We start from the raw sequence: 23096 nt of genomic DNA on the forward strand, positions 1-23096 counted from the left end.
AAGCAAAAAACCGAGTCTCTCTTAGTTTCTGATAGCTTTGCTCAAGACGCTGTGTGCTGCTGGAAATGAGCTGGGAGCTCCTACATTCTAAGCACGCGCCCGGGGCCTCCACCCGCCACCGACTCTTTGTTGAGGGTCCTGTCGGTGCGCGCCTTATTTTTTCCCTGTGGGGACCCGGGATTCGCGCAGTCCGTGCAGGGGGCGGGGTGTGCCGTGGAAATGCGGTCCGTGGTCCGGTTCCCAAAACCAAGTTCGAATTGCTCGCACCTGGCACAGTCGCTGCTCCGGCTGCTTCCCGCTGGGGAGCGTGCCTCCCCAGTGCAGCTGCTTCTCACAGACACAGATGCCTCTGATTCCCCGCCGAGATGGCTTAGGGCTGGAGGCTTTTCCTTCTCTTGCGTCACCTCATTTCAGGATTCCGGCTACCCAGCAGTTATCTATGGAGTGGGTTTCTGTCTCCAAGCGCAGCCAAGCGTTCTAAACCTCTTCCCCAGAGACAGTTCTATGAGCGTGTTCTGACTCTGTCTCTTCCCTTTGTCTCCCGGGCACCGCGCACTTGCGCCACGTTGGGCTGGGGATCTTACCTCCCCTGCCCGTCCCGGGCTGGCCCGTCCTCAGATCTCCCTCATTCGCCCCCACTCACTCAGGTATCCTTGAGGTTCTATTCCTTCTGGAGTTCGTATTTTCTCCTTCCGCTCTCTCAGATGAACGTAATATCCTTCTCAGTTCGAAAAACGGTGCGGAGGGAGTTTACAGAGCTCCCTTCCTCTCCGCCATTTTGGCTCCACCCTAATTGTTGCTTTTATAATTAGTATTAACAATACTCATGGCATTTCATGCCCAATCTGGTTTTCTTTCAGTGGATGGCTGCATTGACTGGTCAGTGGATCTCAAGACATACATGGCTTTGGCAGGTGAACCAGTACGGGTGAAATGCGCCCTTTTCTACAGTTATATTCGCACCAACTATAGCATGGCCCAGAGCACTGGGCTCAGGCTTATGTGGTACAAAAACAAAGGTGATTTGGAAGAGCCCATCATCTTCTCAGAAGTCAGGATGAGCAAAGAAGAAGATTCAATATGGTTTCACTCAGCTGAGGCACAAGACAGTGGATTCTACACTTGTGTTTTAAGGTGAGTGCTGTGTGAAAATATTGCTCAATACCATAGCTAGTAGTCTTTTTACTGGGCCTGGTGTGTGTGGAGGTGTTGCTCACGTTATACAGTGGATATATTCTTGAAAGGTTGCAGTGCATGTAGAGCTTCAGTAAGTTCACTTCTAATTATTTTTTGGTACTACACAACAATTCTTATCAAGTTTTTATAAAATGGGACTTCCATTTACTGTGCATGCCCATAGAATTTAGAAAAGTTTGTAATTAAATTTCTAACTCCACTCCTACCAATAGGGTCTTCTATTAAAATTTGTTTTTTTTTCATAGAGCCAATTGGCTCAATGTTCTTAATATCTGACCATGAAAATGGCCAAAGTATCATTTAGGGAAAGTTCTCTACTTTTTTTGTTGATGGAAAATAGCTTCAGATGCTACTGGGAGATCTCTTAGCAAATAAGCTACTATTAAAAAATTTCACATGATTTGCAATGTCCATTGTATCTAAATGTTCAACATGGAGCCATGTAAATACATGGTCATTCTGAGCTCCTAGGTGTTATGCAGGGAATATATAAGAGATACTATTCATTCTTGCAAAGAGTTTATAGTGAAAAGCAATCTCTTTTATCCTTAGGGATTCTTCTACATTATGTCCTTCCTTCCCCTTCCACCCTAGTGCAAGAATCTAGGATGTAGAATCTCAGATAGGGCCTGCATTAGGTATTGAAGTAGATAGTTTAGATGACCTTTAAAGCACTTTACAATTCTGCCACTTTGGGAGTCTCTGATCTTGCACACCAGGAACCTACACTCTGTTATTGGATTTAACTTCTTGGAAATGTAGACCCTTCCTATTTTTGCCTCCTGTATACTTTGATGTCAAAGCTGTGTCACATCTTCATCAAAAGCACTCCAAAATCCCTGGTGAGGCCTCATTGTTCAAAAGGCCAAGGGAACAATGTGGTGTATAAATAATCTTCTTGATGCTCTAGGCATCACTTTTTTATGTAGGTGTTTTGAGGGGGGAGTGTTGGGGAAGAAGTGGCGAGTTTACTTTCTGTTTGTGGTGGACAAAATCTCCAGGATATTGGAAGAAATAGCAATCATTCTCATCACATCCTTTGTGATAATCAATATTTTCACCTACTTGGGCAGCTCTCAGTAAAATTAAGAAAAGGATGGTAACTCAGCCTCAATGACTGATAATATTTTCTTTGAGTACTGTTTCTCTTTTCTTGCTTGCCTCCTTTTTATCCCCCACCCTCATTAAATCCTGCCAATCTAAACTAGATGTCTTTTCCTCCTTCTTATCCATTTGCTTGTTTTTTTCACAGACTTACATTTTTATTTGCAAAACATCAGTACACTATATAGATGTTGTATACTGATAATGAATTATCAACTTAATTATTGCTTACTTTCCCTGCCCTGTTTATATACCCCTCTCCTCTTTCCTCTAACCCTATTTTCCAACTCTGAGATATGTTACTAATCCAGTGTGTATCCTTGCATAACTTCTCCATATTCTTTGAAGTAGAAAAACACATATATGGAGATTTTCTCATTGTTTTACAAAATAAGAGTTTTATATTTCTCTGCATTTTCTTTTCTTAGTAAAAATACAGAATGGAAATCTTTCCAAGTCGATTGATAGAGAGCTCACTCATACTTTTAAGTATGTAATATTCTGTGTTGCTTAATAGTCTATGATACCACAATTTAGTCAATCATTTTCCTATTTATGTGCATGTATTTTTAATAGCTTATTGTCAAATCGGTTTCCATACAACACCCAGTGCTTTTCCCCACAAGTGCCATCCTCCATTACCACCTCCCTCCTCCCCTTCAGCCCTTGGTTCGTTTTCAATATTCAATAGTCTCTCACGATTTGCATCTGTCTCTCTCCCCAACTCTCTTTCCCTCTTCCCCTCCCTATGGTCCTCTGTTAGGTTTCTCCTGTTAGACCTATGAATGCAAACATATGGTATCTGTTCTTCTCCGCCTGACTTATTTTGCTTAGCATGACACCCTCGAGGTGTACAGTCCCGCCCTGGCTGGCGGGGTGGTAAATCGGGTCCGTAGGTTTCCTGAGGGAGGGAGAGAGAGTAGGGCAGGAAGGGGCGCACAGAGAGTGAGGCAAGACAGTGATTTCTGATCAAGTCCGATTTATTAAGAAAAAAATCCACCTTTATAGGGTTTGGGGTGGGAAACTGACCCAGGTTGGTTGCCAGGTAACAGAGTCAAATGATTATTAGAAAAAGGGGAAACCAAAACTGAAACTCCAAACACAGCATCAAAAGGAGAGCCCAGACTTGCGTCTGGGATGCTGGGCAGGGGTACTTGACACTGCATAAGTCCAAATGTGGTTGATCTTTTGTTCAATTTGGCTTCTCCCGTCTGGCCCAGTCTGGCTGTCTCCAATGCCTGGATCAGGAAATGCACTCTCCTGGCCTCTAGATGTTAATCTGGTTTTTCTGGCCGGACCCCATAGAGAGTGACATATCCTTGCCTGAGGCAGCCGAACTAGGCAGCTCCCTACATCGAGGTCCATCCACTTTGCTACAAATGGCCATATTTCAATCTTTCTCTTTGCCATATAGTACTCCATTGTATATATATATACCACATCTGGTGGATCCATTCATCAGGTGATGGACATTTAGGCTCTCTTGTTTCTAGTTTTTTATCCCCATAAAATGTGCTGTAATAAAAGACCCCTCAATTTGCTTTTAAGTAAACTTACACATTTTATTAACAGTTTTAAATTTACAGAATTATTGCATAGACAGTACAGTAAGTTCCTGTGTGCCCTACACGGTTTCCATTTATTATTAATATTTTATGTAACTATGTTATACTTGTTAAAATTAATGAACCAACAGTGGTACATTGTTATTAACTAAAGTCTGTACTTATTCAGAGTTTCTAAGATTTTCCTTAATTTCTTTTCCATTCCAGGATCCCCTATGGGATACCACATTATATTTAGTTGTTAGATCTCCTTAACTTCCTTTTGGCTATGGTGCTATTGTGACTTTCCTTAATTCTTGTGACCTTGACAGTTTGAAGAGTACTCTTCAGATATTTTGTTGAATGTTCCTCAGTTGGGATTTATCTGATATTTATTTCATAGTTAGACTGGGGTAATGTTTTTTTTTTCTTTTTTGAGGAAGCCCACAGACGTAAAATATACTCATTATGTCATATCAAGGGTAAAACTTATCAGTATAACTTATCACTTTTGTTTCATTTTTAAATTGTTTATTTTGAAGTTTTTATTCAAATTCTAGTAAGATCACATGTAGTGCAACATTGGTTTTAGTAGGACTTAATGCTTTGTCACTTACATATAACACCCAGTGATCATCACGAGTGCCCTCCTTAATACTCATCACCCATTTAGCCTATACTCCTACTCCTCCCCAGCAAACCCTTGGTTTGTTTTCTAAAGTTAAGAGTCTCAAAGAAATTTAGTGACACTTAACATTTTGATTACTATAGGTGTTAAGTAATGATATTATACCAAAACATTAAAACTTTAGGGACTGCACATATATTTGAGCAGTTGCAGCATTTACCCATACAATAGTAAATATCCCTAGTTGTTTTGCCACAAGTCAAAAAGCACAAGCATCTACAGACCTCATCCTATACCAATATACCAATCACTAGTTGTGGCTTTTAGTTTTGATCTTATTAGACAGCCAATGAATTTAATCTTAATTTATCAAAGCAAAACCTTAACAATTCCCCATGAAAACTGAGACAGACCAAATTAACTATTACTTAACAGGAACTTATTTGAACTGTATCAAACCAACAGACTTAGATTCATTCAAACACTAAATGAGCACATGTGAGACATTTTGTTCCCTAGTTAATTTTGACCTGGAAATTTGATGCAAAAATCTGACTTCTGTGGTCTTTTGTTTCCTCTCACCTAAGGTGGAGGGAGGGGAACCTGTTGTCGCCGGCAATTTATGCAGATTGGCCTCTCCACACCCAGTGGGTGTGGGCGAACTCTTGTCAGATCTTTAGCAATGTCCATTTCTGAAATTTTGTCACAGAACGTGTTTCTTCTTCAAGGAAACTTGTAAAGAGAAGTTTTGGGACAAATGCAGTATTTAACATCTTTTAAGATAAATACTAAAATGGGTGGAAACTTCCAGAGCTAGAAGCTGCATTGAAGCTGAACAAAAATTAGAAACATGGGAAATTATAGTTTTGTGACTCTTGTTATTGGAAATAATGTTTGCTTATCTAGATTAAGAAACTTTCTCTTAAGATATCTGTGATATTCAGAAATGTCAAAGTATTTGTTTGTCTAGAGCATTCAACTTTTCTCTCTACTTAAACCGTCTAAAATTCAAAAACCCAGTGAGTATTCTTTCTTTCATGGCCATTACAATTGTTTGCATAAGTTCAATAATAATCTGTTCATTTTATAGTAGGACACAATTGGAAATACTGGTTGTTTGACCAAAGCTTTGACTGGAATGTCCTATTTGAGAGTCAGGCATAGGTTCAGAGATGACCTGACAGCTTTAAGGAACTAAGGTTGACTTTATGGAACATGGAGCTGTAAAGCCTCATGGAAATGTTGGCTGGATACCTTGCTCACAGAGTTCCAAGCAGCCTTCCCAGGTAAGTAAAGAAGGTCACTTCCTGGCAGGGACAGGAACTTCAGCATATGTTTGGAGCCTCAGGAAGAGGAGTTTGCCCAATTTAACAGGTATTGCAGGCCTGATGGAAAGAGCTGGCTTGGCTCAGCTTCTGGCCTAGAGCGGCTACTAAAAGTTCAACCTGGAGATTCCTTATAAAAGGACCCAGCAAAGCAAGCCTTATAAAGTCCTCATGAACAATCTTTATTCTTGCTGAGCTTATGTAAATAATTAGGCCAGGATTGTTAAGACTGGATTCGTTCCACCAATGCATTAGTCTCGATTTGGCTATCTCTGATAATGGAGGTTTTTTTTAGAGAGAAAAACTATGTTTCAGCAATGCACTACTGTAAATGTAATTCTAGTTCTGAGTGTCTTTGAATATTTGTTGTTAGATCTCAGGCTTGTTAGTCTGTGAGGATATTTAAAGATGGGGGTCAGTCCCTATTAAAGCTTCAGGTATCTCTCTGGAGTTAAGTGAACCGACTCAGAAGAACCCTTAAACTGGTGAGGTGATCCAGATACAGTCGATCAACTTGAACTGATCCTCAAAAAGACTCTTGACTCCAGGGATCTCCAGCCCTGCTCCAGCCACACCCCGGAAGCTGGCTGGTCTAGCATGGCAGAAGCCTGAGGAATCATCGGTCCAGTAAAATAAACTGTCCTGCCTCTTTGCCATTGGACTGGCAAATGTTGCCCCAGAAATCTGGGGAAACAGCAAAAGTTCCTGATAGGATGTTCTGTTGGTATTAATTGCCTCTGATCTGGGCATGGGATTTTTAACATAGCAAAAGGTAAGGGGAGCCTATGCCTCTACTGCCAGACTCTAATGGGGGGTCCTCAGGTGGCCACTAGATGGCCCACCGATTTGGCTAAGGTTAGTAATGTAGAAAGAATCATAAAGGCGTACTGCACTTATACGCCCAAGGATCCTGAAGAAATTGGCTGTCATTCTCACTTTTGTAAAACAGGCAGCACTAGATATTAGAAACCCTAAAGGAGACCCTTACCAAATTAACCATGGAGACTGGTGGAATTTTGGTAAACTCTCCTTCCCTATGCCCTTTACAGGGTAAGAAATTCCCCTTACACCAAGGAGGGCTATGCCAGGCTTTAGGGGTACAATGGTAACTCAACTGACCCAGGATTGGGTCAGTTACAAGACAGGGGGGGAATGTAAGGACGCAGGTTTGAGACAATAGAAGGGCACACATTGCCCAAGGCAAGAGGGACCACCCTTGTAATACCCTTAATATTCCTAAGGGCAGGCCTAGAAATAGAAGCTATAGGTAATCAGTTATTGCTTAAGGCTAGTTACACCCTATGTGAGGGTCCTGGGTCCTGGGTCTACTCTGTGATTGGTTAACACTCTAAAGGTTGTAATTGGATAATAATAATTGGATCACTGTACCTGTGTCACAATTTCCTGGAACTCCCCCTTCCCAAACTCATAAAAGCCCTGCCCCACCTTTGTTCAGGGCTCTCAGCATGGATCCACCACGCCGGTAAAGTCTGTGAGCCCGAGTTTAGGCGCCATCGAGCCTAAACCTGTAATAAAGCCCTGTGCTTTTGCAAAAAATAAAAATTAAAAAAATAAAGTTAAGAGTCTCTTATGGTTTCCCTCCCACTCTTTTTTTTCCTTCCTTCTCTTATCTTCATCTGTTTTGTTTCCTCAATTCCACATATGAATGAAATCATATGGTATTTAATTCATTTAGCATAATGCACTCTAGCTCCATCTACATTGTTACAAATGGCAAGATTTCATTCTTTAGGATGACTAATATTCTGTTGTGTGTATCTGTGTGTGTGTGTGTGTGTGTGTGCGTGTGTGTGTGTGTGATGTATGTATATATATATATAGGCCACATCTTCTTTATCCATTCATCAGTCAATGGACATTTGGGCTCTTTCCATAGTTTGGCTCTTTTTAATAGTGCTGCTGTAGACATCAGGGTGCACGTGTTCTTTGAATCAGTATTTTTGTAACCTTTGGTAAATACCTAGTAGTGTAATTCCTGGGTCATAGAGTATTTTTATTTTAGGTTTTTTGAGGAATCTCCATACTATTTTCCAGAGTGGCTTCACCAGTTTACATTCCCAACAGTGTAAAAGTGTTCCCCTTTCTCTGCATCCTTGCCAACATCAGTTGTTTCCTGTGTTGTTAATTTTTGTCATCTGACAGATGTAAGGTAGTATCTCATTGTAGTTTTGATTCATATTTCCCTGATGATGAGTGATGTTGAGCATCTTTTCATGTGTCTTCTTTGCAAAGTGTCTATGCATGTATTCTACCCATTTCTTAACTGATTATTTGCTTTTTGGGTATTGAGTTTGATAAGTTCTTTATAGATTTTGAATATTAACCCTTTATCCAATATGTCACTTACAAATATCTTCTCTCATTCCATGGATTGCCTTTTAGTTTTGTTGATTGTTTCCTTTGCTGTGCAGAAACCTTTTATCTTGATGAAGTCCCGATAGTTCAGTTTTGCTTTTGTTTCCCTTGACTCTGGAGATGTCTAGTAAGAAGTTGCTGCAGCCAAGGTCAAAGAGGTTTCTGCCTGTGTTTTTCTCTAGGATTTTTATAGTTTCTTGTCTCATATTTAGGTCTTGCATATATTTTGAATTTATGTTTGTGGTATGGTTTGAGAAAGCAGTCCAGTCTCATTCTTCTGCATGTTGCTGCCCAGGTTTCTCAACATAAATTATTGACTAGACTATCTTTTTTCCATTGGATATTCTTTTATTCTTTGTTGACAATTAGTTGGCAATATACTTGTGGGTCCATTTCTGGGTTCTCTGTTCTTTACCATTGATATATGTGTCTGTTTTTGTGCCAGTACCCGCATACTATCTTGATGACTAGAGCTATGCATAATATAGTTCATGTCTGGAGTTGTGGTGTCTCCAGCTTTGATTTTCTTTTTTAAGTGTTGCTTTGGCTATGTAGTGTTGATAAAAACCCTCAACAAAGTAGGGATAGAGGGAACATACATCACCATCATAAAGACCATATGCAAAAGACACATAGCTAATATTATCCTCAATGGGAAAAATCTCAGAGCTATTTTCTACAGTCATGAACAAGGCAGGAATTTCTATTCTCATCACTGTTATTTAGCATAATATTAGAAATCCTAGCCTCAGCAATCAGACAACAGAAAGAAATAAAAGGAATCCAAATTGGTAAGGAATAAGGAAAACTTTCACTATTTGCAGACCACATTATACTCTATGTAGAAAACCTGAAAGACTGTACCAAAAAATTTGCTAGAACTGATACATGAATTCAGTAACGTCGCAGAATACAAAATCAACATATAGAAATTTGTTGCATTCTATACACCAATAATGAAGCAACAGAGAGAAAAATCAAATAATTGATCTCATTTACAATCACACCAAACATCTTAAGATACCTAGGAATAAACCTAACCAAAGAGGTAAGAGATCTATACTCTGAAAACTATAGAATGCTTATGAAGGGAATTGAAGATGACAGAAAGAAATGGGAAAACATTCCATGCCCTTGGACTGGAAGAAAAAGTATTGTTTAAATGTTTATACTACTCATAGCAATCTACACATTTAATGCAACTCCTATCAAAATACCACCAGCATTTTTCACAGAGCTAGAACAAACAATTCTAAAATTCGTATGGAGCTTTATCAATTTTATTGACCTTGATCACTTGTCTTGAGGAAGTAGTTGTCTTTCTCGACTGTAAAGTTACTTTTTTTCTCTCTTTTTCATATTCTTTCCTTTGGAAGGAAGTGGTTATTCATAGCGCATAATTAAGGAGTAGGGAGTTATGCTCTACCTCATCTAGGGCAGGGTAGCTACATAAAATTACCTGTAATTCTTATGCATGTGATTATTTGTCTCTTTACTCCCATTTATTTGTATCAGTATGGACTCCTGGATATTTATGTTATACATTAGGTAATAATCCAAAGTAATTTATTTACTGGCTGAAATTTTTCTACCTTTGTTCATTGGGAGTTCTTTCAGTTGGTATATCTATCCCTTTGGTATAACCTCATCGTGTGTGTGTGTGTGTGTGTGTGTGTGTGTGTGTTTGCACATGCATGAATTTCTTTATATTTCAGATTATAAGATTCTCCAGGATTATCTTATATATTTCTTGCCCTAGTCTTACAATCAGCCACTTTCCCGAGGGACCTTGGTTCCTTTTATCAGAGAATGCCATTAGAAACTTCCATAGAAGTGTGCTCTTTGCTACTGGGGTGTTATTGCTTCTAGGCCTTCTCAGGTGATAGCCTATTTGCTTTTAAACAAACTTTTTCAGATGGCATAAATATTGACCTATGTGTATGCTGATGGGAATGATCCAGTAGAAATATAAAATTCCATGATACAGAAGAGACATGCTTAGATGACTTCCTTGAGTAGGCAAATAAGGATCAAATCTAGCACAAACATGAAGTGTTTGTCCTTACATAGCATCAAGGCCAGTCCATCAATGATAATAGACCTAAAGGCAGAGCATGCAGGTACAGATGCCAGCCAGTGGGTGAATATAGTGGAAATTCTCTCCTAATTGCTTCAGTGTTTTTTGTTTGTTTCTAGGGCTTACAAGGTGCTCTAACCTTACTGTTTCTCAACCAGGTGTGCTCTCAGACAGGTATACTCCAACTGTAGGGTCTTTGCAATGACTGTTACCTCTGTCTGGAATGCTTTATTCTCCTATAGCTACATGACGAAACCCCTCATTTCCTTCAATTGTACAGTTTCTTCTATTTTAGCCTCAACAATGCATCTTCCTTGACTATTTTATTTACATATAATCTTAAGATTCTCTTCCACTTAGTTCCCATCTCCTGTACTTCTAATATTTTTTTTAACCTTGCTCTGATTTTTCTCTTTCTATAGCAATTACCAACTTTATATATATACTTTACCTACCATATTATCTGTTGATTTTATGTCTCCTTATACCAGGATGTAGGCTCCTTAAGGACAGAGATCTTTGCCCTTTTTGCTCCCTGATATAGCACAAGGGCCTAGAACAGTGTATGGCACATTGTAAATGCTCAACAAATGATTATTGAATGAATCAATGAGCTATGTCTCAGTTAAAATCAGGCAGCCACCTGATATCCAAATTATCGTTACCATATAGAAATATAAGCCAAATATTGCTGGATCATCTGATTCTTAAAAAAATTCTCAAATTTGAATTTTTATATGCAATTTCCAAATTTTTTATCTCAAATTATTTTTATTTTTATTTTTTTATAATTTATTGTCAAGTTGGTTTCCATATAACATCGAGTACTCATCTCAACAAGCACCGTCATCCATGACCATCACCCCCCTTCTCTCGCCTACTCACAAAAGACCTCAGTTGTACTCAGTATTCAAGAATCTCTCATGGTTGGCCTTCCTTCCTCCCCTGAACTATTTTTCACCTTCCCCTACCTCATGGTTCTCTGTTAAGTTTCTCCTGTTCCTCATATGAGTGAAAACTTATGGAATCTGTCCTTCTCTGCCTGACTTATTTCACTTAGCATAACACCCTTGAGGTCCATCCACTTTGCTACAAATGGCCACATTTCATTCTTTCTCATTGCCATGTAGTATTCCATTGTATAGATAAGCCACATCTTCTTGATCCATTCATAAGTTGATGGACATTTAGGCTCTTTCCATGATTTGGATATTGTTGGAAGTGCTGCCATGAACATTGGAGTACATGTGCCCTATGCATCAGCACTGCTGTACCCCTTGGGTAAATCCCTAGCAATGCTATTACTGGGTCATAGGGGAGTTCTGTTGTTAATTATCTGAGGAATCTCCACACTGTTTTCCAGAGCGGCTCACCAGTTTACAGTCCCACCAACAGTGTAGAAGGGTGCCCATTTCTCCACATCCTCGCCAGCGTCTATAGTTTCCTGATTTGTTCATTTTAGCCACTCTGACTGGAGTGCTGTGGTATCTCAGTGTGGTTTTGATTTGTATTACCCTAATGATGAGTGACACTGAGCATCGTTTCATGTGCCTGTTGGCCACCTGGATGTCCTCTTTGGAGAAGTGTCTATTCATGTCTTCTGCCCATTTCTTCACTAGATTATTTGTATTTCAGGTGTGGAGTTTGGTGAGTTCCTTATAGATTTTGGATACTAACCCTTTATCTGATATGTCATTTGGAACTGTCTTTTCCCATTCCCTCATTTGCCTATTAGTTTTCTTGCTTGTTTCCTTTGCAGTGCAGAAGCTTTTTATCTTGATGAGGTCCCAGTAGTTCATTTTTGCTCTTGATTCCCTTGTCTTTGGGGATGCATCCACTAAGAAATTGCTGCAGTTGAGGTCAAGGACACTGTTTCCTGCTTTCTCCTTTAGGGTTTTGATAGTTTCCTGTTTCACCATCTGGTCCTTCATCCATTTTGAGTTTCTTTTTGTGTACGGAGTAAGAAAGTGATCTAGTTTCATTCTTTTGCATGTTGCTGTCCAGTTCTCCCAGAACCACCTGTTAAACAGGTTGTCTTTTTTCCATTGGATCCTCCTTCCTGCTTTGTCAAAGATTAATTGGCCATATATTTGTAGGTCCAGTTCTGGGTTCTCTATTCTATTCCATTGGTCTATGTGTCTGTTTTTGTGCCAAACCATACTGTCTTGATGATGACAGCTTTGTAGTAGAGGCTAAAGTCTGGGATTGTGATGCCTCCCATTTTGGTTTTCTTCTTCAATATTACTTAGGCTACTTGTGGTCTTTTGTGGTTCCATACAAATTTTAGGATGGTTTGTTCTAGCTTTGAGAAGAATGCTGGTGCAATTTTTATGGGGATTGCATTCACTATGTAGATTGCTTTCGGTAGTGATGTTATTTTAACAATATTTATTTTTCCGATCCACTTGCATGGAATGTTTTTCCATTTATTTGTGTCTTCAATTTCCTTCATTGGTTCTATAGTTTTCATCATACAGATCTTTCACATCCTTGGTTAGGTTTAATCCTAGGTATTTTTTGGTTTTTCGTGCAATTGTGAATGGGACCACTTTCTTATTTCTCTTTCTGTTCCTTCATTATTGGTGTATAAAAATGCAACTGATCTGTACGTTTATTTTGTATCCTACACCTTTGCTAAATTCATGGATCAGTTCTCGTAGGTTTCTGGTGGAGTCTGTAAGGATTTCCATGTAGAGTATCATGTCATCTGCGAAAAGTGAAAGTTTGACTTCATCTTTGCCAATTCTGAAGCCTTTTACATCCTTTTGTTGTCTGATTGCTGATGCTAGGACCTACAACACTAAGTTAAACAACAGTGGTGAGAATGAACATCCCTGTCTTGTTCCTGATCTCAGGGGGAAAGCTCTCAGTTTTTCCCCACTGAGGATGATATTAACTGTGGGCTTCTCATAAATGGCTTTTATGATGTTTAAGTAAGTTCCTTCTATCCCCTGACTTTTTCAAGGGTTTTTATTAAGAAAGGATGCTGTATTTTGTCAAATGTTTTTTCTGCATCTATTGACAGCATCATATGGCTCTTATCTTTTCTTTGGTTAATGTGATTTATCACACTGATTGATGTGTGAATATTGAACAAGCCCTGTATCCCAGGAATGAATCCCACTTGATCATGGTGGATAATTCTTTTTATATGCTTTTGAATTCTATTTGCTAGTATGTTGTTTAGGATTTTTGCATCCGAATTCATCAGGGATAGAAGCCTGTAGTTCTTATTTTTCTTTTTCTTTTTTGCTGGGACTCTGTGTGGTTTGGGAATCAAAGTTATGCTGGAATCATAGAATGCGTATGGAAGTTTTCCTTCTATTTCTATTTTTTGGAATAGCTTGAGAAGAATGGGTATTAACTCTGCTTTAAATGTCTGGTAGAATTCCCCAGGGAAGCCATGTGGCCCAGGGCTTTTATTTATTGGGAGACTTTTGATAATGGATTCAATTTCTTCACTGTTATGGGTCTGTTCAGGCTTTCTATCTCTTCCTTTTGAATTTTGGTAGTGTGTGTGTTTTTAGGAATTTGTCCATTTCTTCTAGGTTGTCCAGTTTGTTAGCATATAAGGTTTCATAGTATGCCCTGATAATTGCTTATATTTCTGAGGGATTGGTTGTAATAACTCCATTTTCATTCCTGATTTTGTCTATTTGGATGCTCTGTCTTTTCTTTTTGAGAAGCCTGGCTAGAGGTTTTTCAATTTTGTTTCTTTTTTCAGAAAACCAACTCTTGGTTTCATTGATCTGTTCAACTGTTTTCTTTTATATTGTTTATTTCTGCCCTGATATTTATTCTTTCTCTTCTTCTGCTGGGTTTGAGGTGCTCTTGCTACTTTGCTTCTAATTCCTTTAGGCGTTCTGTTAGATTTTGTATTTGCACTTCTTCTAGTCTCTTGAAATAGGCCTGGAACGCAATGTACTTTCATCTTAGGACTGCCTTCCCTGCATCCCAAAGAGTTTGGATTGTTGTATTTTCATTTTCATTTTTTCCATATATTTTTAAATTTCTTCTGTAATTGTCTGATTAGCCCATTCATTCTTTAGTAGGTTGTTATTTAGCCTCCATGTTTTTTGAGGTTTTCCAAACTTTTACCTGTGATCGATTTCACGTTTCATAGCACTGGGATCTGAAACTATGTATGGTATGATGTCAATTCTTTTATATTTATTGAGGGCTGCTTTATAACCCAGTATGTGATCTATCTTGGAAAATGTGCCATGAGCACTCAAGAAGAAAGTGAATTTCCTAGCCTCAGGTTGTAGAATTCTAAATATATCTATTGGGGCTCCTGGATGGCTCAGTTGTTTAAACCTCCAAATTTGGCTCAGGTCATGATCTCACAGCTCATGACTTCGAGCCCTGAATCGGGCTCTGTGCTGACAGCAAAGAGCCTGGAGCCTCCTTCCAATTCTCTGTCTCTCTCTCTCTCTCTCTGCCCTTCTCCCACTCATGATCTCTCAGTCAAAAATAAATAAACATAAAAAAGTAAATATATCTGTCAAATTCATCTGGTCCAATGTGTCATGCAGGTCCATTTTTTCTTTAGTGATTTTCTGTCTAGTTGACCTATTCATTGCTGTACATGGAGTATTAAAGTCCCCTGCTATTAGCACATTCTTATCAATAAGATCGTTTCTGTTTGTGATTGATTGTTTTATGTATTTTGGTGCTCCCGAATTTCATGCGTAGAAATTTATAATTGTTAGCTCTTCCTGATGGATAGACCCTGTAATTATTATATAGTGCCCTTCTTCATCTCTTGTTAATGCCTTTACTTTAAAGTCCAGTTTGTCCGATATACGTATGGCTACTCCAGCATTGTTTTGACTTCCAGTCGCATGATAGATATTTCTCCATCCCCTTACTTTCAATCTGAAGGTATCCTCAGGTCTAAAATGAGTCTCTTATAAACAGCAAATAGATAGATTTTGTTTTTCTATCCATTCTGATACTTTATGTCTTTTGACTGAAGCATTTAGTTCATTTACATTCAGTGTTATTAAAAAAATATATGAGTTTAGGGTCTTTGTGTTCTCTGTAGGATTCATGCTTATAGTGGTGTCGTTGGTCCCTCGTGTTCCTTGCAAAATTTCCCTCATAGAGACCCCTTATGATTTCTTTTAGGGCTGGTTTAGTGGTGATGAATTCCTTCAATATTTGTTTGTTTGGGAAAATCTTTATCTCTTCTATTCTGAATGATAGACTTGCTGGATGAAGGATTCTTGGCTGCATATTTTTCTGTTCATCACATTGAAGATTTTCTGCCATTCCTTTCTGGCCTACCACGTTTCAGTAAATAGGTCTGCAACTACTCTGATAGGTCTTCCTTTGTATGTTAGGGGCCCTTTATTCCTAGCTGCTTTCAGAATTTTCTCTTTATCCTTATATTTTGCCAGTTTCACTATCATATATCATGCCAAAGGTCGATTCAAGTTACATCTGAAGGGAGTTCTCTGTGCCTCTTGGATTACAAGGTCTGTTTCCTTCCCCAGATTGGGGAAATTCTATGCTATGATTTGTTCAAGTACCACTTGAGCCTCTTTCTCTCTCTTCTTCTCGAATTCCTATGATACCGATATTGTTCCATTTGATTGCTCAGATCCTGAATTATCTTTTTGTCCTCCTGAATCAATTTTTGTCTCTTTTTCTCCTTTTTCTATAATTGTGTTTTCTAATTTACCTATTCTCCTTTCTGCCTCTTCAGTTCGTGCAGTTGCTACCTCCATTTTATTATGCACATCATTTATAGCATTTTTAAATTCATCATAACTATTTTTAAGCTCCAAGTCTTTGTAGCAATAGCGTCTCTGGTGTCTTCCATGCCTTATTCAAGCCCAGCAATTAATTTTATTATTCTTGTTCTAAATTCTTGGTGAGCCATGTTGCTTATATCTGTTTTGTTCAATTCTTTAACTGTCATTTCTTCCTATAATTTCTTTAGAGGAGACTTCTTCTGTTTCATCATTTTGGCTAGCTTTCTGTTTTTTTGTAAGTTTTCAAAGCTTATTATGCACTCTGCATCTGTTATTTCTATTATATTAAAGGAGGCTCATTGACTGTCTTCAGCCTGTCCACTCAGGACGTGTTCTTTTAATGGTGTCCCTTGGTCTCTCTTGTTTTGCCTTTGGTTATTTTATTTCCCTACTCATAGTGATATTTGGAACTCTCCAGTATGTGTACTTTGGCTTGTTTATTGAGGTAGCCCTGGAAAGCAAAACAGACAGACAAACAAACAGGGAACAAAACGATGGGAAAGCACAGACAAATCAAACAAACAAGGAAACCAAAAGGAAACAAAACAAAACAAAAACAACAAGGCAAAGGCCTGTCTAAAAGCATAAAACCAGAAATTCCAGCTACAAATAAAGATAAGGGTAGAGGCAGTGCTGATGGAAGAACATATACAAAGAGAGAAATGACATGGGTGGGAAGAAAGAGAAATTGAAAATTGACCAGACAGACTAAAAGGCTTAATTCAGAGAGAGAAAAAGGAGAATATGGTAGGAGATAAGGAGAAAGTAACTAAGATAATGTTACCCACAGAAAGTATATAGTCTGATTATTCCAGAGAGAGAGAGAAAGGAATGTAAGGATGGAAGTGTAGCATATGCATCAGGAGAATGGATTAAGTGTCACTGTCTAAGCAAACGTATAACCAGAGTGCCCAGTTCAGTGGAGGAGAGAGACAAGAATGAGATAAGGGAGAATTTATCTGTATAGCAAGAATTGATCTAGACTTCATCACAGCAATGCATCATGCTGGTCTTGGCTGGGGCCTTATTTAAAAAAAAAAAGAAGTTCTCCAGCGTTGATGGGTGTGGTTTGGTGTATGCAGGTCTTGCCCCGACTCTGGGTCCTGTGGACCACTCCCTGAGGCCCTTCCTTGGTGGTTGTGGAAAGAAAAATGGCAACGCCCCAGTCCCTTCTTGAACCAAATATTACAAATCACTCTTTTGCGTCTGATCTCCCTGTGCCTTGGGTGTAGCCAAGGTGAGCCATGTTCTATTCCCTGTGCCCAGCCTTGTTTCCAGATCTTATTCCACGTGTGTTTAATGATACCATGCGAAATGTAACCCCACAGGCTGGGGGCACTTCCTAGCTGAGGAAAAGTATGGGGTGTAGGGTAGTGGTTCCTCCTGATCCCAACTGGGACCGGGACACCCAGCCCAAAGAAAGCTCCGCAGTTAGAGATAGGATCTCTCTCCAAATACCCTGTAGTTAGAAATGGGATAGGATTCCTCTCCGTCAGGGTCGAGGTTTTTCTTTTCTCCAGGGACAGTTCTATGAGCAGTTTCAGTCACTCTTTTTCTTCCCTTTGTCTCTCCCCAGAGGGGGCTCCCTCCCCTCCTTGTCTCAATGTTCTGGCCCATTTTTATCTTCCCCAGTTAGCAATCATGCACCTATGAGGCTGTTTTCTTAGCAGACTCTGTCTCTTTTCCTCCCAGACTCTTGCGGTTCAGCATCCTTTGGCTTCATCCCTTCTTTGTTTGAGAGGTGTGGGTGGAATGTACGGATCTCCCTATTTCTCAGCCAACATGCCTCTCAAATTCCTAAATTTTAAAATTTTCTAGGCTCCTCTCCCAAGAAACTCCACTCAGATTCAACCAGCGGACTCACAGCTTATAAATTCTGAACTACAAGATTTTAACTCTAACATAACCAGGGGTTAATGGTATATTTTAGCTATATGACCTGTGCCTTGTTTTCCTCACCCGGAAAATGAAAATTTGTTTATTCAACTTAAAAAATTTTGAACACTTGCATTAGGTGTTTGGCAAAAAGCACTGAACGAGACAGATTAAAGTGCCTACTCTCCTTTGGGGTGCCTGGCTGGCTTGGTTGGTGGAGTATGCAACTCGTGATCTCTGGATCATGAGTTCAAGCCTCATGTTGGGCATAGAGATTACTTAATAAAATTTTTAAAAAATTCTTAGTCTCCTGGAACTTACTTTCTAGTGTGAGGGATACATACACATACATTCACAAGACTATGTTTGGTAATACTTACGATGAGAATAACAAGGGGTCATGTTGCAAGAGTGACTAGAAGGCCATTTTTAGTTGAGTGTTCAACAAGGGCCTCCCAGAGAAAGAGACTTAAAGCTGAGACCTACATGGCAGGAAGGAACCAACCTTGTGAAGATCTGTGGGAATAGTGTGCCAGTCAGAGAGAAAAGCAAGTGCAAAGGTCATGAAACAGGAACAGACTAGTTATATTCAAGGAAACAAAAAAAGTCCAGTCTGGGTGGAGCACAGTGAGCTGAGGGAAAATATTGGATGAGGCTGAAGAGGCAGGCAGAGGACAGATCCTCTTGCATATTGTGGGCCAGAATAAGTTGATTTTTATTAGTAATTTAAGGCAAATGGAAAGTGTTATATTTTGTCTGTTTGTTTTAATCTGGGGAATAAGATGATCAGATTTCCATTTTTAAGAGATCACTCTGACTGCCCTGGTGAGATGAGATTGTAGGGAGACAAGCAAGGAGACCAAGATAGGATGCAATTTTATCATTGAGGGGAGATACATGATGGTAAGCTTGGATTGGCATGGTAACTAAGGAGATGGGGAGAAGTGAATTGATCCAAGATATGTATTGAAAGATAAGCTGACAGGACATATTGATGCACTGGATGTGAGAAATGAGAGAAATAGTTGAATAAAGGATGTCTCTTATGTTACTGGCTTAAGCAGCTGAGTGAATCATGGTGCTCTGAGAGATAGTACTTGAGGAAGAGCAAGGAAAATAGTGTCTACCTCAGCGAATGCTGACAAGCACTTAGCACCAAAGCTGGCAAACAATAAGTGCTCAACACATTATTTCTTATTTCTATGTTTACTACTGATACCACTATTACTACTAGCTCTGATTTTTCATCCCCTATTATATGGTAAAAACTGTTATATTCCTCAGTAACACTATCAGGTAGGTCATATTATTGAAGAATATAAAACTGGTATTCATAGAGGTTAAAGAACTTGCCCAGTGATACATGGCTATTAAATAGTAGAGTTGAGATTTGGACCCAGGTCTGTGTAGCTCATACACATAATTAGATTTTTTTACTGTATTTTCTTTTATTACCCATTTTTACTGTTATTTATAGGTATCAGTATTTGTATATTACAACAAATGAGATATGTTAAATTCCTGTCTGTATAAAGTTTTGTGATTCTATTCTGAGATTCCACAGTGTAAAATATCATCTGGTGATGAGAATAAGAGTCTATTGATTAAAGATGGACAACAGAGGACAGTGAAATAGAGCTGCTTAGTTCATGATAAGTGAGGATCAGGTTAAAGCAGAAATTTCCAGAGATTGAGGTGCCTGGGTGGCTCAGTCGGTTAAGCATCTGGCATTTCTTTGTGTCCTCTTCAACTTCTTTCATAAAGTGTTTTATAGTTTTCAGAATACAGATCTTTTGCCTCTTTGGTTTGGTTTATTCCTGGGTATCTTATTATTTTTGATGTAGTTGTAAATGGGATAGATTTCATAATTTCTCTTTCTTCTGCTTCATTTTTTATTATTAAAAGATTAGTGTTTATGTATTTTTGAGAGACAGAGAGAGACAGCGTATGAATGGGGGAGGAACAGAGTAAGAAGGAAACACAGACTCTGAAGCAGGCTCCAGGCTCTGAGCTGACAGCACAGAGCCCAACGTGGACCTCGAACCCACAAACTGTGAAACCATGACATGAGCCAAAGTATAACTGACTGAGCCACCCAGGTGACCCTCTTCTGCTTCATTATTGGTGTATAGAAGTACAACAGATTTCTGGATGCTAATTTTGTATCTTTTGAGTTTCTGAATTCATGTATCAGTTCTAGAAATTTTTGGGTCAGTCTTTGGGTTCTCTACATAGAATATCATGTGGTTTGTGGATAGTGAAAATTTTCCTTCTTCTTGTCAATTTGGATGTCTTTTATTTCTTTCTGTTGTCTGATTACTAAGGCTGGGACTTCCAGTACAATGTTAAATAACAGTGGTGACAGTCGATGACATTCCCTTGACCTTAAGGGAAAAGCTGTTAGTTTTTCTCCACTAAGGATGATATTAGCTGTGGGTTTTTTGTGTATAATCTTTATTATGTTGAGGTCTGTTCTGCCCAGCCCCACTTTATTGAGGATTTTTATCATGAGTGGATGTTGTACTTTGTCAAATGCTTTTTCTGCATCTATTGAAAGGATCATATGGTTTTATCCTTTATTTTATTAATGTGGTATATCAGATTGATTTCATTTATAGTATATCCCTTGCAGCCCAGGAATAAATCCCACTTGATCATGGTGAATGATTCTTTTAATGTACTACTGGATTCAGTTTGCTGGCATTTTATTGAGAACTTTCACAACAATGTTCATCAGATATATTGCAGTTCACTTTTTTAGTGGAGTCTTTATCTGGTTTTAGTATCAGAATAATGCTTGCCTCAAAGAATGAATTTGTAAATTTTTTTTCCTTTTCTATTTTTTAGACTAGTTTGAGAGGTATTGGTATTAAGTCTTCTTGAAATGTTTGGTAGAATTCCCCTTGAAGCCATTTAGCCCTGGATTTTCATTTGTTCAGAGATTTTTTAATAACTGATTCAATTTCTTTCCTGTTTATCAGTCTGTTCATGTTTCAGTTTTGGTAGTTTATGTTTCTACAAATTTATCCATTTTTTCCAAAGTGTTCAATATTTTGGCATATAGTTTTTCATATGATTCTCCTATAATCGTTTGTATTTATGTAAGTTTGATTGTTATTTCTCCTCTGTCATTTGTGATTTTATTTATTTGGGTCCTTGTCTTTTTAAGTCTAGATTGAGGTTTATCCATCAATTTTATTGATATTTTCAAAGAACCACCTCCTGGCTTTATTGATCTGTTGTATTTTTTAAGTTTATATATAATTTATTTCTGCCTTACTATAATTATATTTTATTATATGTTTTATTATATATAATTTTATTATAATTATTACATATTTTATTCTTTATTATTTCTCTCTTCTGCTGGCTTTAGGCTTTGTTTGTTCTTTTTCTGGGTCTATTAGTTGTAAGGCTATGTTATTTATTTGATATTTTTCTTCTTTTTCATTTTTTTCTTGCTTCTCAAAGTAGGTCTATATTGCTATTAACTTCTCTTTTAGGAATGCTTTTGCTGCATTGCTAAGGTTTTGGACTATTTTGTTCTCATTTTAATTTTTTCTGTGTATTGTTTTTATGTCTTCTGTGATTTCCTGGTTGAACCATTCATTGTTTAGTAACATGTTGTTCCACCTGCATGTACTTATGGTCTTTCCAAGGTTTTTCTTGTGGTTGACTTCAAGTTTCATAGGGTTGTAGTCAGAAAATATGCATAGTATGATCTCAATCTTCTTGTATTTGTTGAGGTCTGATTTGTGACCTAATATGTGGTCTATTCTGGAGAATGTACCATGCGTACTTGAAAAGAATGTGTATTCTGCTCTTTTAGGATGGAATATTTTGAGTATATCTGTTAAGTCCATCTGATTCACTGTATCATTCAAAGCCATTGTTTCCTTGTTGATTATATATTTAGATGATCTGTCTATAGATGAGGTGTTAAAGACCCCTACTGGTATTGTATTATCAATTAGTTATTTTTATGTTTGTCATTGTTTTATATATTTGGATGCCTTCATGTTGGGTGCATAAATATTTACAGTTGTTAAGTCTTCTTGTTGGATTGTCCCCTTTGTTATGATATGGTGCCCTTCTTTGTTTCTTGTTACAGTCTTTGATTTAAAGTCTAGTTTGTCCTATATAAGTGTTGCTACCATCACTTTGTTTTTTTTAATGTTTTATTTATTTTTGATACAGAGAGACAGAGCATGAGAGGGGGAGGGGCAGAGATTGAAGGAGACACAGAACTAGAAGCAGGCTCCAGGCTCTGAACTAGCTGTCAGCACAGAGCCTGATGCGGGGCTCGAACCCATGAACATGAGATCTGACCTGAGCCGAAGTCGGAGGCTTAATAGACTGAGCCACCCAGGCGCCCCCCATCGCTTTATTTTGATATCCATTAGCATGACACATGGTTCTCCATATCTTCCCTTTCAATCTAAAGTTGTTTTAGGTCTAAAATGAGTCTCTCATAGGTACCATATAGATAGGTCTTTAATTTTCCTTCTTCTTTTTTTTTAATCCAATATTAGACCTTGTGTCACTTTATTGGAGCATTTAGTTCATTTATATTCAGAGTAATTATTGATAGATATGTATTTAGTGCCATCTTATTACTTGTGTTGTTATTGTTTCTGAGATTTTCTCTGATCCTTTCTTGCTTTTGTCATTTTTCATTTTTAATTTTCCATTCAAAAATCCCATTTAATATATCTTGCAGGGCTGATTCAGGAGGACACAAACTCCTTTAGGTTTTTTGGTTTTTATTTTTTATTTTTTGCTTGTTTGTTTCTTTTTGTCTGGGAAACTCTATCTCTCCTTGTGTTCTGAATGATTACCTTGATGGATAGAATATTCTTTGTTGCAGATTTTTCCCATTCAGCATTTTAAATGTGTCATACCACTTGCTTCTGGTCTGCCAAGTTTCTTTTGAGAAATATGCAGCTAGATTTATGGTTCCTCCTTTGTAAGTAAAGGACTTATTTTTGTCTTAATTCTTTTAATATTTTGTCTTTATCACTATATTTTCAAATTTAATTATAGTACGTCTTGGTGTTGGCCTGCTTTTTTTTTTTGGAGTTCTCTGTTCCTCCTGGATCTGGATGTCTGTTTCATTCCCCAGATTAAGGAAATTTTCAGCTATTATTTTCTCAAATAAAGTTTCTGCCCCCCTTTCTCTCTGTTTTTCTTCTCAGACTCTTATGATGTGAA

The 23096-nt window shown here is 38.2% G+C and overlaps 1 protein-coding gene across 1 annotated transcript in view; it reads left to right on the forward strand.

Moving 5' to 3' along the window:
* Positions 1-826: 826 nt before the first annotated feature.
* The window catches only part of IL1RAPL2 (interleukin 1 receptor accessory protein like 2), a 529352-nt gene continuing 507082 nt past the window's right edge, over positions 827-23096 (forward strand). Inside the window, exon 1 of the mRNA XM_029929680.1 lies at positions 827-1134. Within this exon, the coding sequence (XP_029785540.1) occupies positions 827-1134 (308 nt within the window). The remainder of the gene's footprint in view (positions 1135-23096) is intronic.

The sequence above is a fragment of the Suricata suricatta genome, chromosome X (genome assembly GCF_006229205.1).
Source record: "Suricata suricatta isolate VVHF042 chromosome X, meerkat_22Aug2017_6uvM2_HiC, whole genome shotgun sequence".
In the NCBI taxonomy this organism is placed as follows: Eukaryota; Metazoa; Chordata; class Mammalia; order Carnivora; family Herpestidae; genus Suricata; species Suricata suricatta.